Here is a 15,743-nt window from a genome sequence, read left to right as displayed (position 1 = left end):
AGGGTGTCAGATCGTGCGAAAGTCTTGCCACACTGCAAGCACGCTGCTGATCGCTCGCTCGTTTTGTCGCCAGATTTGTCCTTCATTTGAGACAGAACTTGGATGGACGTCAAATAGAGCAGGTTTTAGTCTCATCGATTCTAAAGCTTCAACAGATTCGACACAATCGACATGGCTTTTTGTTAGTGTTATGGTGGACACAGTGAAATGTCGTCTTGAACAAGATCGTGAGACCTGATATTCCGCCAAGGTTCTGGAACTTTGCGGGGTTGTCGAGCTTAATTGTCATGTGAGGATGGCGCGGGGGTCGCCCAAGACGCCGAGGTCGGCCCCTGATTGCCCCTATGGCACTCATTCAGTCACGAAATCAACATGAACCTCTTGCAACTTGATAATTGTCTCGTTTTCTGAAACTACGACGACTTAGGAATGCCTAGTGGTAGTGCTGTTGGCTCCTTTGCTTAGTCAAGTATACATAGTTATATAGGTATCTTCGCCCAGAGGCCTTTCATGCACTAACAACACCATACCAAGCTATTCCCAGAATCCCGCCAAAGGCGATCGCTAGCGGTGCAGGGACATTAAACCAGGCGCATTCGCAGTAGGTGATAACCGCAACAACAACCCACCATGGCTCATTGCCCAAGCTCTGTCCCTGATTCTCCTCAGGCGTCAGATATCCAATTTGCCAAAGTCGATATACTGCTGTGAAAACTAGTCCCACTGCGGTAGCATTGATACCCCGAAGTAGACTGAGGAAAAGAGGTCGGGTTCGAAGAACTCTCCAGATTCCCTGAGCACCTACGGCGAGTGTCAATCCTGGCAGGAAAATGCCAATATAGCTTATAAAGGCACCGAGGATAGTAGGATCGCTTGTCTTCAGCATGGCAAGAGCGCCAAGGTAAACACTGAAGTTGAAGTTAGGCCCTGGAAACGACTGGATTATGGCGAGCCCGATCAAAAAATCCCTAGACGACACCCATCCTGGCTGAACCACATACTCACGGAGCAATGGAATAACCACTGGTCCACCACCGAAAATAATTGTCCCGGCAAGGTACATATTCGCGAACAAGTCGAATTGCAGAGGAGGCGAGTTTAAGACGGCTCGAGTCACGATGACAATGAGGAAAGACGCTGTAGCATTAGCCAAATGCTTTGGGGGAAAAAAGCAAGTTAAGAGTTGACCTACCAAAAAATGCTGCAATAATCACCAATCCAGCCCATACCGGTATTCCATGTGAGCGCATGTCCGTTGAGGTAGATTGAGCCTCGTCAACACGAAGAAGACCGTTGCTGGCTGCGACCTCGGAGCGCGTAGGTGACTCTGACCGCCTATCTGCTGTCAACGGCGCAACCGCACTACCAGTTCGGCGCTGCAGATTCACAAATGCGGCTTGAGGTGGTAATGAGAGGTGGTCTGATCCCACATGTACCTCGTTGCTATCAGAAGCTTCAGCGATTCGTTCAGTCGGTCTTTTTCGCTGCTGAATCCGTTTTCTCAGACGGACGACTCGCTGTCGAAGTTGAACATCCCACAGTGCCGTGACAACGCCACCAATGACGATGAGAACGGGAAAATACCACAGCGCGTTGTAACACATCCCAGCGCAGGCCCCGAGCATTACAAGAATTCTTGAAAGCCGATCTTTGATGGCCTTTTCTGCGAGCTTGACAGATTTAGTGGGGCGAGGCAGGTGAAATGGGCAAACTGGGCACTTACTTGCACCGCTGCGAGTGCAACAAGTCCGACCGTAGCAGAATTAAGGCCAGACAAAAGGGCGTATACCATGCCTGGGAGAATGCTAGAAATCTTCTGCACACCCAATGAAAGACCAAACATTCCGATAGCCCCGGGAAGACTATAACTCCGCCGTCAAATTGATTTCCCCGGTTTGATATTTGAACCTCTCACCTCCAGAGCAGAAATACCATAACAGCGGGCAGCAACCCAGCATGGATCATGGTCATACAAAACAGCATTTTCGTACTTGCTGGGCCAGGTAGACTCTGACAAAGTGCAAATAGTTCCTGATACTGTAGTGGCCCGGTCGTTAGCCGTTGCCGGTCGTAGAAACGTCCTATTTGACTCAAATCTCAGATGGATGAGGACCAACCGTCTGCTCATCGATCCAAGGTGCTTTACCTCCATGCCCGTCTACAAATCGTCGATGGAGAATTCCAAAATGCACTGGAGGACCCCCAAAGGCGGTAAAGCCGAGGTCCCAAGTGCGTGAGAAAACATCCGCAAGGCGTAGTATCAGCTTCGAGTTGTTAGCATGGTAGTCGTTCTGTCGATCTCTCGTGTACTCGTGGATCGTCCTGAGAGTATCGAATAGAGGCATTTTCTAACGGTGATAGGTTAGGTAGTTCCTTCGACGTAGACGTAGGAGTCAGGAAGTAAGAGATAAACGAAAAGTTGTGTTCTCTGAGGCTGGCCAATCACGGCCATTTTCAGCAATGACGCAACCTCGGCGAAATGAAGTGTCACCGAGCTCTTTGAAACGTCAAGAATGATGCCCGCCGAGCCGCAGCTTTGGAAATTGGCACACTGTTGTGGAAGAAGTACCCTCGATGACGTGACTCGCTTCCGATAGATTGTACACTATCCAGACTACATGGTACTTGTAGTTTTACTTTTCAAAAGATGGATGCCTTCGCGTCGAGGATCACCATTGGTTATGGTTAGCTGATCTCTACTACACTGAGCAGCTTACTTTTGGCTCCTCTACTTAAATGTCCAACTCAGGATATCATGCTACCCAGAGTGTAACCTTGCCTGTTGCTCTTCTGGGGTCAGGCAACCACCATTCACAAGCTCCATAAATCTACAAATTGCAGACAATGGCAAACATTGTGCCAGAAAATCCCTGGACGTGACCAATCTCTAGACTACGCTTTTTCATATCGCTAATACTCGAGCCACACCAGGATGAGTTTTGTGAATAGTTCTGATTTGCTCTTTGGGCCTGTATCTCAGGCACGGTCCTTTGATTTCACACTTTTCTTCGAAGATACCATACTTACTATCGCTCCTGCGACACTATTCTTAATTGTTGCAACAACCAGAATATTATGGCTTTCGGGTAAGCCGACCAAGGTTGCTACTTCTGTTAGCCGTTTGACAAAAATTGTGAGTTGTCGACCCTAGTTTCACAAAACGTGGTGTAGCTGACGGTGGCCAAGGTGCTGCTTACTGCATTTGCGACAGTGCAGTCAACGATTGTTATTATCAGAGCCCTCAATTTTCAGGGAGCCACCACCGCTTCAGTGGCAGCTTCTACGCTTGACTTTGTTGCTGCTTGCATCTTATTTGTCCTTTCGAGCTTCGAGCACTTACGATCAGTTGCTCCTTCCACAATAATCGGGCTATACCTGGTTGTATCGGTACCATTTGACGCCGTTAGATTGCGAACCCACTTCCTGCTTCATTCTCATGCTACCACGAATCTTGCTGCATTACTTTCGTTATCTCTTGCCTTGAAATGCATCGTTTTAGTGACTGAGGCGATCGAGAAGCGAAGTCTCTTACTGTGGCCCTACCAGGACTATCCACCTGAAACCACTGGCAGTCTTTACAACAAGTCAGTCTTCTGGTGGATCAACCCACTATTGAAAGCTGGATTTGGGAAAACTTTGGACGTGGAAGATCTTTTCAATCTGGATAAAGACCTTGCCTCTATCAATATCTCAACCAAATTCAGTCAAAAATGGGCCCGAGCGAAATTCCGTGGTCGAAACACCTTGCTGTTGACAACTGGCCATATCCTCTTTTGGCAGGCTGTTATGGCTACCTTGCCTCGAATGATAGAGTCCGCAGCTAGGTTCTCCCAACCGTTCCTGAACCGAACGACAATCAACTACATTGGGGACCGTGACAATCAGCAAAGTTCTACCGCATGGGGAATAGTTGGCGCTTACTTTCTCGTGTTTCTTGTTCAAGGCCTTGCTTCAGCGACGTATCGGCATCTGCTCAATCGCTGTGCGACTCAAGTTCGTGGTGGACTCGTCGCACTTATCTATCAGAAAACTCTTGACCTTCGCATAGGAGCGACTGACCCGACCGCCTCGCTGACATTGATGTCATCGGATATTCAGAGACTGGTCGAGACGATTCCTCTGATCCACGATGTTTGGCTAGGTTTCATCGATGTCTGTATAGGCATGTTCTTACTATATCTGGAACTCGGCTCCGCATGTTATGCTCCGGCTATCGTGTGTGTTTTGCAAGTCATAGGCACGGGCTGGGTCACCAGAGTCATTTCACAGTATCAGAAACGTTGGCTGGAGGCCATCCAGACTCGTGTTAGTTTTACTTCTGCTTTACTTCACTCGATCAGGAACATCAAACTTTTGGGATTGTCGGCGACCATTAGAGAGCGAACACAAGGCTTGAGAGTTGATGAGATTGAGGCTTGCAAACGCTACCGCGTGATGAACAATTTCATTATTGTCTTCCAGAACTCCACTGGAGTATTCGCACCATTCGCAACATTTCTACTTTACTATCTTCAAGCCAGGGCTTCTGGTCGTCCTCTTGATCTGGCAACATCTTTCAGCATCCTCACAATATTACGTCTTGTCGAAACCCCTCTGAATACATTGTGCTATGCCACTCCGCATATAGCGTCCTCGATAGCATGCTTCCATCGCATTCAGGAATACCTTGTCGCAGAGCAGTGGCACGACTCTCGTCTAACATTGGGCTCTGCCCAGACCACGAATGAAGACCAGGAGAGTGTCATGGCAGGTCAGGAATCTATTGAAATGAGAAGCTTGGGCGGTAGAAGCCTTGCCATCACCCAGGAAGCCGTCGTACTCAAGGATTGTTCCTTTGCATGGAACTATGGCCAAGACATCCTCAAAGATCTCGATTTAACGATATGCCATGGGCAAATCGTCATGGTGATTGGGCCAGTTGGCTCGGGAAAATCGACATTGATCAAGGGTATGCTGAGCGAAACACTTATGACCCAAGGATTCTTGTATCTGCGAACTAAGTATATCTCATTCGCGGATCAAGAAGCCTGGATACAAAATGGAACAATTAGGGATGCAATCCGTGGTCCAAGATCATGGGAAGAGGAGCGTCTTGATGACCAATGGTACCAAGAGATCCTTATGTCATGTGCATTGCTCGAAGACTTGAAAGCTTTTCCCAAGTCCGATATGACCATTCTTGGTTCAAAGGGCATTTCATTGAGTGGTGGACAAAAGCAACGAATCGCCCTGGCAAGAGCACTATATTCGAAGCCAGACATCCTAATGCTTGATGATGTTTTCTCCGGACTGGACAATGAAACAGAAGACCATATCTTTAGGAACGTGTTTAGCCGCTCGGGGCTTGTGCGACGACAAAATATGACTGTCATAATGGTCACTCATGCCGCTCACAAATTACAATACGCCGACCTCATCGTAAGTCTGAGTAGTGATGGTCGAATTGCAGAGCAGGGGAACTACGTTAGCCTCGCCAACAGTGGCGGTTATGTCGAAAGCCTGAACATTGAATTGAAGCAAGAGAGACACAATACTGATCAGACGGACCACATCGAAGATGTCAACCTGATCAAGGCTGATAGAACTGCTGGAATATCAGCTTCACAGGCCAATGAGAACGCCGCAAAACGAGATCTTTTTCGCCGAACAGGTGATTGGACTGCTTATAAGTATTGGTTCAAGTCAGCTGGCTATCTTTCAAGCATATTATCTTTTGTTGAAGCTTCAGTCTGGATGGGGGCGGTCCAGACGCCCGGCGTACTTATCAAGGTATTTTCTGAGGGAACCACTTTGGACACAAGTGCGTCATCTTCACGATCAACTACCTTTATCGTGGTCTTTGGCGTGACAACGGCAGTCGCTGCTTTGTCCCTCGTTCTCATCGCCTGGCAAATCTTCCTTGACATGGTTCCGCGCAGTTCCAGGAACCTGCATCTGAACCTGCTTCGAACAGTTCTGGATGCCCCCTTGTCATTTTTCACACGTACAGATACTGGGGATATCACAAACCGCTTCAGCCAAGATATGGGTTTGATCGATGCTGATTTGCCATTTTCCTATGCGGACTTTGTATTATCTCTTGTTTCCTGCATTGCAGGACTTGGCCTTATGTCGGCGTCTGGTTCCGGCTATTTTGCCGCCATCATTCCAATCCTTCTTTTTGTACTATACTTGGTTCAAAGATATTATCTGCGCACTAGTCGACAAATGAGACTTCTAGACTTGGAACAAAAAGCACCTCTCTATACAATGTTTGCCGAGACGTCGTCCGGAATTTCGACTATCCGGGCATTTGGTTGGACCGAAAAATTTGTCGAGAGAAATTTGGTGTTGCTTGACAGAAGCCAACGCCCATTTTATCTCATGATGTGCATACAGAGGTGGCTGGCCTTGGTGCTTGACATGATAGTTGTGGTACTTGTTACTGTGCTACTAGTTGTTATTATGTCACAGAGGTCCTCGATTCAACCAGGACTTGCTGGTATTGGCTTGCTGAGTACGGTCGGTCTGAGCTCCAGCTTAACCAATCTAGTCAGAATGTGGTCAGCTTTGGAGACAAGTATTGGCGCCATCAGTCGGCTTAGAGAATTCTTGCAGACAACCGAGTCGGAGCATGATGATCAAGAACTTATGGCTGTCCGTCCTGGTTGGCCCGAGAACGGGGAGGTTGTTTTCCACTCATTTGACGCCAGCTATGCGAAGGATTCGGATCTTGTCTTGAAGGATATAAGCCTCAAAATTCGACTAGGGGAGAAAGTCGGCATTTGCGGCAGGTCAGGGAGTGGGAAAAGCTCAATGCTCGCCAGTCTCTTCCACCTCCTGGAATTTCGTAGTGGTCAGGTCAGGATTGATGGCGTGGACCTGGCGACCCTCCCTCGTGAAATACTGCGCTCAAAGCTGAATGTCATTCCACAGGAACCGTGGTGGATCACGACCGAAACCGTCCGCTTCAATATGGATCCTTGGAAAGATCAATCAACCAACGACCTCAGTCACTCCACTGGTCGAGACGAGGCTTTCGTCTCTGCGCTCTCTCAATGTCAAGTATGGCAGGCCATTCAAGCCAAAGGGGGGCTTGATGCAATCATGACATCAGATTTTCTCAGTCATGGTCAACGTCAACTTTTCTGCTTAGCCAGAGCACTATTGCGTCAAAGCAAAGTTGTAATCCTGGATGAAGTGAGCGCTAACGTGGATGTTAAGACAGATGAGTTGATGCAGCAAGTGATCAGAAACCACTTTGAAAATTGTACGATTATTGCAGTTGCCCATCGGCTGAATACGATCGAGGACAGTGATCGAGTCGTGGTACTCAGCCAGGGAAGGATTGTTGAAGTGGACAATCCCACACTCTTGTTGAGAACACCTGGAAGTCGGTTCAAAGAGCTTTATGAGAAATGAGGGACACTGTGTGACACAAGGCCATTATAGTATGATTTGAGTTCGTCAAGTAACCATAGATCAACTTAGAAAGCAAGAATAGAGCTAGCACTATGAACCGCTACTGTCAAACAAGCAAATACCAGTGCGAATCCGCGATGGACTATCCATTACCATGGTGGGATTGGACCCAGAAAAAAATTGTATTGGATATCCTCAGACATCCATTGAAATACCCAGGAAGTTGTCGAAAAATGGGATCAGTGCACAACATATCCCACTTGCGTGCCTGAGAACTAAATTCCGTTCAGTTTTTGTATTCTGCGTGGGCACGCGAGTCAAGTGCATTCACAGCCGATGCGACCACAGACGGGCGTCGAGAACCATGCCCTTCAGCATTATACTTCGCAGCCAATTGGTTGTGATCCTCCTCGTCGAACTCGTCGATATTGGTTGTCGCAAATTTTCTGGCGGGCACTTCCTTCGCGAAGAGAATGTCCAGCTCGTGAAAAGTCCGTCCCTGAAACCAGGACATGATCAGTATGGTCTAAACACATTCGAGGAGGAAAAAGACAGACTATTTACCTTAGTCTCTGGAAGTCGAAAATAGGCCCATATGAAGATAATCCAGGCGCATCCGCCCCAGACGAAGCCGGTATATCCCTGGAGATTCCAGGCGTTGGGATTCATGAAATAGTTCTCGAGCGTCCCGCCAATTACACCGAGTACGTTGGAGGTGTTGCGGGCGAGGCAGACTGTTTTTTGCCTGTCGCCTTCATTGATATCGAGACATATTACATATCATGAAAACTTACCTCAATCGGGTCGAACCAATCTCCGCAGGGAGTGCCCATCCTAGATTGTTAGCCTCCGCGTTAGATGATCCGGTTAGAAGGTAGAGTATACCTAGTTGACCTGCAGAAAGCTGAAAAGTGGCTCTAACGAGCGCGAGGAGAGTTAGTAACTCCACCCTCAATCCCCAATATTTCAAGCTCCGGGGGATTTTAGAGCGTGTGTAAGACTTACGTCCAGACGAGCGTGAGAATAGCTTGAGCCCAGGCAACGGAGGGTCGATGTGTCCAAGGATTAAGAATCCCAATGATGCACAGTTCTGTTGCCATCGCAGCCATTCCCCAAACGTAGACAGTGCGGCGTCCGAAGTATCTGGCGGTTTTTCAGCAGCTGCGCCCTAAGGCACGATAAATCGGCTCACGGCATCAAAAAGAACCAATTACAAAAGCAGGCGAATAGTGCAAGTGCATTACCGCCAAGTCCCATGGAGTAGGTTGCATCTGCATCCAAACCGACTTGTTGGAAGACTGTAAGGAAGTGGTGGTTAGACTGTACGTACAGAGTAGTCAACAAGGTGCGATTGCAGGGAATGACCTACAGTAGGTGCTAGCATAAGCAAAGCAAAGTCCACAGACGAGTTGACCACCAAACACTACGCATGCAATCTCTGTTCGGCGTCTCTCAAACCTCTTGAAGCAATCACGGTATGTGGTACCGACGCTGAGTTCTAAGTAAATCGTCAGTATTGCTATCCAAACGTCAGCCCGCCAGCGGAGATCGATACTCACGCTCCTCCAGATTGTTTGTATAGACGATCTGTGCTAACACCTTCTTCGGATCGATCCCAGACCTTGGATTTCGCAATCTACGAATAGACCTCTCGGCCTCCTCAAGCTGACCGCAGCGAACCAGGTGATAAGGTGATTCTGGCACAAAATAGAGTAGTGGGATAAGGAATACAGGCCACAGCCATTGAAGAGCAAAAGGGATCCTGTAGCCCCATTGATCTTGACGGTGTACGAGACCTCTGAGGACGCCTGCAGAAATGAATTGCCCTGAAAAGTAAATCAGCAACCAGTATACTTCTGTTAATGGACAAGCAACGTTAAGTAGAACCAAAACATACCTATAATGAAACACATATTGGTGTACGAAGTGAAGTACACTCGGAGCTGTAGGGGCAATATCTCTGAAGCGTATGCTGGAGCAGTTGTTGCAAACTAAACCAACTTAGCACCACAAAAAGGTGAGGTAGTCTCTGTCTGCACTCACAATGCCCCATTCAAATCCGCAAAGCAGTTCGCCCACTAGAAGCACAGGCTTACTGGGCGCGAAGAATACAATGAATATGAAACACGTCATAACCACCAGTGTACACAACAACACCTTCCGGGGACCATATGCGGCCACGAGCCATCCATTCAGAATGGTTCCCAAGATGGAGCCGCAACCTGTCATTGAACCGAGGTGAGTTATTAGGGATAGGCCATGGTCGACATTGATTCGAACTCACCGGCTGCTTGTCCCAGACCAGTCATCCAAGCAGCAGTCAGAGAGAAACCCGTTGGGACCTGTCTCGATATACCAACAAACTCGCCGTATTTTCGTTGAAAGGATGCTGGCGGACAGGTTAGTGAGTATTGGTACGGTCGCATGGAGTCGACAGAAACTAGACGTACGGTATGCATAGAAGTTTCCTAGTAGGTTTGTGTCATCTGTCCACCGTAAGTACTTACCCATACGCTGAAACTTGAGGACGGAGTGAGCGACAGATATTGCTTACATCCTTCCATGATCACGCACGTTGACACCGCGAGGCTCCATAGTATCGCTTTTTTATTCGAGGTGATAGCCTTCCAGATAGACATTTCCTTTTCTTCGACTGCCATATCCTGAGCAGTTACAGACAGTTGCTCCTTCCCCCATTTTCCCTCCTTCCAAACATGAGGGCTGCCAGTACTGGTGTCATCAATGTGACGAATGTCCTGGGCCTTTTCCACCATCTTGAAAGGTTGTGAATACCGCCAGATAGTACTGACCAGCTAACTATTTTCTCAAAAATAGTCTAGTTCCACAGGAGATAGATGGAGTTGACAGCATAAGCGAGTGAGACTGTTCGACGCCGCTGAATCGCAGTCTCTTATGAGAACCAGAGGGTGCAACCTTCCGGCGTTGAGGGACACGGTTATTGTCACCCTGTGAGACTGGCAAACAGCTGTTGCCAATTTCATGCATGATCGTCCGGTAATCTGGCAAGTTGTACACAGCCTATTCTGAAATAGTTTCGAGGCGGTGGGGACTGATACATGTTTGGTCATCGGCACGACAATAAGCAGCGATGTAACAATATAGCGGCGGGTTTCAAATATTGTGATTCGTTGCACAGGAAGCGAAAAGCGCAAAGGTATAGGCGGTAGCAGGGAGCTTAACTATCCTTCACTGGTCTGGCCTAACTAGGTAAACTCTAGGTAGATTGTACTTTCGTGGAGGCACACTTTCTTCGTTTCCTTGGGGTTTGACTGCCTGGGGGTTATGCAAAAGCATAACATCTCACGATGCTAGAATCGGCGCCAGCATATATCGCCGAGCTTCATGGCGAATGCCTCCCGAATGCTTGTCGTCAGTCTTATGATGATTACAAGTGACAGTGCAGAAGTGTATGCCCGGATGTGATTCAAATTGGAATGCCAAAAAAACCGCACCGAGATGGATCGATCTTTTCTCGAAAAGTAAGGTAGCACCCGTTCTCTTTAGATCGAATGAAGAGCAGGGACAGGTTTGGTCAACCGAGATGCTCATCAATCGGAAGAAACTTGGTTTTCTCGAGAAAGGACGGGGTAACTCCATGATGTGGAGTTAACTAATTAGTTACTCCGGGAAGCATTGGTAGCACCTGACTCGGCCGCTTCGGCCCATGTTATTCCGTAAATGCAGATGACTGGTGTAACCTAGTGTGTAGCTTGTTACCTGACCTTTTCCAGTTATTGCGGGGGAATGTTGGTTCATAGACCTAACAACTGTAACTAACTTCGACAGACTGATTGTGCCTCGCTCTTCTCCTCAGCCTCGGCTTCGCGGAGGTGGACTGTCCTCAGGCAATGCTTACCCAACTGCTGACTAGTAGCAACGACGCGTCGAAGGAACAATGACAGTTTCTATGCACGCGAACCAGTCATAATAGCTAGGATGATAAACTACAACGAAATCCCTTCTCCGCAGATTCAGAAAGAGGGATACGCGATCTCTCGAATCTAACTTAGATTCGCTCGATCTAAGCAACTGCGACGAAAAAGGTTTTCTCGCCGGCTTTAGGTGCGACTCTGCTCATCTCGAGAATACTGTCACCTGCAGCTAGACGAATTCTTTCCGCAGTTGCAGGGCTGTCAAATGTCAAGTGCTCCTTGACATCGTTGTCCTTTCTCGCGCTCAGCAGAGCATCCCTTAATGCAAAGAGGACTGCTGCACCAAGGAACAAAGGAGGCTCTCCAACTCCCTTGCTACTCTGTATAGAGCGGAGATGACGCCAAGATACTCCTTGCAGGAAGCTGACGTTGAATTCCTGAGGGATGTCGCTGAATCCGGGAATCTTGTATGTCCCTGGCCCTCGCGTAAAAAGCTGGCCGCTTCTCGTCCAAAGTGACTCCTCCATCGTGAACAAGCCCTGGCCTTGCACGAACGCCCCCTCTATCTGTCCATAGTCGATGGCAGGATTGATAGAGCGACCAACATCCATCTTGATGTCAGTTCGGAGAACAGTGTGATCGCCCGTAAGCAGATCAACCTCAACTTCACTGCAGGCCACGCCCTATAAGTTCTGTAAGTATCCCCTGAAACATACAATAGCCTTGGCCGACTCACCTGTGTAAAGTAGTAGTACATTGGGTTTACAGTGTCGAAATCAAAGTTTCCCCACTTGTAGCCGACTTTTGGCATTTTCCAAAATCCGGATGCGGAGAGATTGACACGGTCAAGATACGCTGCATGAGCGATAGTTTTCATGTCAGCATCCGCTCCGAATTTTTCCCAGTAAGGCTTCAGACGCATATTGAGCTGGTCACAAGCGTCCTTGACTGCCATACCATTCAAATCGCTGCCAGAGGATGCAGCGGTTGGGGAAACATTGGCAGTGTAGTATGAAGACGTGTCTGAAGTATAGACCGCGTCAATGGGAACACCCAATTCCTGAGCAGCAACTTGGCACATCTTTGTGTACAGTCCCTGACCCATTTCTACTCCCCCGTGGTGCAAGAGGACGCTTCCATCAGCAAAGATCTTGACAGCAGCACTGGCTTGATTGAGATGAATTGCGGTGGCGAAGCTGATTCCGAATTTCGCAGGGATCATGCTGATGCCCCTCTTCTTCCATCGATTTGCCTGGTTGAACTTCTGAATATCAGACCTTCTCAAGTCGTACTTACATTCATCCCGAAGTTCTGAAAGGAGCTGCGGGATGTGCCAATCCTCGTCAATCTTTTGCAAGAATGGTGTGTGGTCGTTGTTCTTGTACAAGTTGTGGAGTCTAAGGCTATCGATAGGGATATCGAGGCCCTCGGCCACAGCAGACATGATAGTTTCGGTGATGAACATGCCTTGAGGTCCACCGAAACCCCGAAACGCCGTATTACTGTGGGTGTTAGTTTTGCACACATGGCCTCGAATGTGAACGTTTGGAATCTCATAACAATTATCAACATGAGTACAGCAGCGGTCCTATTCGAAGGTCAGAACTGACTTTGCCACAAGTGTAGGGTTAGCAGTGTGTATAAAACCTAGACTTACCATGACTGCAGTACTCATGTCGCATGAAAAGCCGGCGTTGTCATAGATGTCGATATCCAAGGCAACCAAGGTACCATCTTTCATAACGCCCATCTTAAAGCGTGCTTGAAAAGGGTGACGTTGACCACTGGTCATCATGTCTTCGTCGCGATCGAGCATGCAACGCATGGGCCGTTTCTCTTTTTTCGCTGCGAGAGCGACAGCGCAAGCAATGGGCACACTCCTGGATTCCTTACCTCCGAAGCCGCCGCCAAGTCGTTTGACTCTGGCATTGACACGGTTGCTTGGGACACCTAGAACATGACTGACGAACTCTTGGGTCTCCATACTATCTCTGGTTAGCGGAGCTAATATGTGAGGGAAGAACTTACGTGTTTTGTGTCGAAGACCAGATGTCTATCGTTCCGTCCTCTGAATGCGGAACAGCAAGAGCAGCGTTCGTCTCAAGGTAGAAATGCTCTTGGCCACCCATTCTTATAGTACCGCTTAGGATTTTATCACATCGATCGAAGGCCGCTGCCATGTTTGAGTGAAGGGCGGCACCCTTCTTCAGCTCTTTCCCGTAAGGGAAAAAGCTCTTTGCCTCGATTGCTTCATCGATCGTGAGGATTGTTGGAAGATCTGCATAGACAACATTCACCAATCTTGCAGCCTTGCGCGCCTCTAAGGCCGTTTCGGCATATACCATCCCAATAACCTGGCCGTGAGATTCGACAAGGCCATCAGCAAAGATTGGTTCATCTTTCTTGATAGATCCCCATAAGTTCTGCTCCTCAGTAAGGTCGTTCTTGTCCACATAACCCAGTGCAAGGCCCGGGCCAATTGCGGGTGACCAATCTATCTTCACCAGCTTGGCATGCGCTCGCTGGGAGAAAACAAAGGCTGTATGCAGTTCACGATCTTGCCTTGGCATATCATCGACATATTCTGCTTCCCCTGTAGTTTGCTTCACTGAGGACAAATGCGGAATTTGCTTGCCTACCACCCGCTGCTCATGGGGGTTGTAGTTATCTCTGGATCCGGATGAGATGCCTCTATGGATTTCTGCAACGAGGTCGACGTCAACTGCTCCAAGCTTGAGTTCTGCAACAACCTCGTGCCAGAAACGGAAAAAGAACGACAGAGCTAGCGTGACCCTGTAAGTCGCCATGCCGCCCGGAACTCCATAGTCTAGATGGAGCTCTTCACGGAGAGACCGAAGCCCTGTGTCCAAAGTTTGAGCATCATACCAAGGCATGCCGTGCAATTGGGTCTGGGTTTTCCCAGCCAGAATGCTTGTTGGAGCCATTCCGCCATATGCTAGGCTGATCTGCTCAATTTTGCCGTCCACGCTAAGTCGCACTCTGAATGCTGCAGTTACAATCGCGATATCATCATCTTTTCTTTTGGCTTGCTTATAAGCCTTGAAAACTTCCGAAACTCCCGTTGGAGGAATTGGAATCCTTATTCTCCCAATGACGGCTTCGGCAGGGAGACTAGTTTTGCGATATGAGAGGAAGAACTTGTCCATAGGTAGTGTCAGTTCCTGTCGCTGATCGCTATGAGCAATGATAGTAGCCCCGGCGGCCATCAGCACTGGATTCATATCCGAGATAGGAGACGCTGTGGCCAAATTCCCCGCCAGAGAAGCCGCATTCCGAATCTGTCGCCCTGCAAAATACCTCAATTGTTTCCTGCAGGCTTCCAACACCAGCCCTCGTTGACCAAGTTTCTCATAAAGGATCTTGCAGAGATGTTCCAACTGCGTCAATGTCACGTTGGCACCAAACTCCAGCTCTGTCATTGCCGATATTTCGTGTTCGCTTGAAGGAAGACCAACGTGAATCAATTCCGGAATTTCTGCGACATAGACAATAACAGCGAACTGTGAGTTCTTGAAGCGGATCTCAACTTGAACCTCGCTAGAACCTCCCACAAGCTTCGCAGATGGTTCCAAAGACTTCAGTTTGAGAAGTTGTGCTAGTGATGTTGGTCGTAGCCAAATCTTGTCACTGGTCCCGTAGCATATTGGCTCTTCCTTAAATCGTCGCAAGGCTGCCGGAAACAGTAATTCGGATGCCGGAAGATATTTTTTGAAAGGTTTGACCGTCTTATCAGCGTTACCCGAAACTACAGGCTTGGCTTCCACGTCGGTCGCAGATTTAAAACCTTCTCCCTCTTCCCCGGGGGGTGGATCTCGATCTCTTTTCTTCACAGGAGCACCATAGGATGCTTTGGTCGTTTTGTCATCCCTATCTGATTGTGTCAGATCGTCTGAGGATCCGCCCGAATTCTGCGTAGATGTAGCATCACATGAAGAGTCACTGTGACTCGTTTCGGAGGTAGCATCGGATTGCGGCTGAGCAGGAGATGTGCCTTCGACCTTGTCCCTACAACAACCACCAGGTCGACCGCATGAGGCTGGTGCTGTTCCTATGATCTTTGTCAGTTCTCCTCTCGTTGGCGCTTGATCATCATCGCTCAGCTCTGATGATGATTTATTGGTCTCCTCTGATATGATTGTTTGCTTCACATCCTCAAGAATGAAAGATTTCGCAGCTTCCAGGATTGGCTTATATCCTGTACAGCGGCAGAGATTGCCATCGAGATGTCCCTCGAGTTCAATCGTACTTGCTGATAGATGGAAGGCCTTAGACTCCGGGTTCCAGGCATTCCTCATCATAGCGTAGAGAGACATTACTATTCCTGGCGTACAGAATCCACATCTGTCGTCCATTGTAAGTGCCTATCCACGAAGTCTCCTGTGAGTCAGCACTTACTGTGACCCGTGCAGCCTTGCTATCCTCTCTTGC

At 48.4% G+C, this 15,743-nt stretch overlaps 4 protein-coding genes across 4 annotated transcripts; 1 reads left to right on the top strand and 3 right to left on the bottom strand.

The window, feature by feature from the left end:
* Window positions 1-508: 508 nt before the first annotated feature.
* On the bottom strand, window positions 509-2,345 carry LTR84_007384 (uncharacterized protein; the record flags this gene model as incomplete). Its single annotated transcript, XM_064850937.1, has 5 exons — window positions 509-1,137; window positions 1,193-1,670; window positions 1,724-1,862; window positions 1,974-1,990; window positions 2,118-2,345. 5 exons carry the CDS (start codon window positions 2,343-2,345, stop codon window positions 509-511), a joined length of 1,491 nt encoding a protein of 496 aa, XP_064702206.1.
* Window positions 2,346-2,932: 587 nt separating this feature from the next.
* Window positions 2,933-7,401, top strand: LTR84_007383 (uncharacterized protein; the record flags this gene model as incomplete). The annotated part of the gene is made up of 2 exons (XM_064850936.1): window positions 2,933-3,133; window positions 3,187-7,401. 2 exons carry the CDS (start codon window positions 2,933-2,935, stop codon window positions 7,399-7,401), a joined length of 4,416 nt encoding a protein of 1,471 aa, XP_064702205.1.
* A 286-nt stretch (window positions 7,402-7,687) lies between these two features.
* On the bottom strand, window positions 7,688-10,175 carry LTR84_007382 (uncharacterized protein; the record flags this gene model as incomplete). Its single annotated transcript, XM_064850935.1, has 10 exons — window positions 7,688-7,900; window positions 7,966-8,146; window positions 8,196-8,235; window positions 8,407-8,562; window positions 8,616-8,699; window positions 8,771-8,899; window positions 8,961-9,227; window positions 9,686-9,790; window positions 9,852-9,887; window positions 9,956-10,175. 10 exons carry the CDS (start codon window positions 10,173-10,175, stop codon window positions 7,688-7,690), a joined length of 1,431 nt encoding a protein of 476 aa, XP_064702204.1.
* Window positions 10,176-11,443: 1,268 nt separating this feature from the next.
* LTR84_007381 (uncharacterized protein) lies at window positions 11,444-15,667 on the bottom strand (the record flags this gene model as incomplete). Its single annotated transcript, XM_064850934.1, has 4 exons — window positions 11,444-11,977; window positions 12,031-12,882; window positions 12,952-13,279; window positions 13,323-15,667. The coding sequence occupies 4 exons, from the start codon at window positions 15,665-15,667 to the stop codon at window positions 11,444-11,446; spliced, it is 4,059 nt and encodes a 1,352-aa protein (XP_064702203.1).
* Window positions 15,668-15,743: the final 76 nt, after the last annotated feature.

Source organism: Exophiala bonariae (assembly GCF_035927105.1).
Source record: "Exophiala bonariae strain CCFEE 5792 chromosome Unknown scaffold_29, whole genome shotgun sequence".
Lineage (NCBI taxonomy): Eukaryota > Fungi > Ascomycota > Eurotiomycetes > Chaetothyriales > Herpotrichiellaceae > Exophiala > Exophiala bonariae.
Note: the sequence above shows the minus strand (reverse complement) of the source record. Positions and strands in the feature narration are given on the sequence as shown.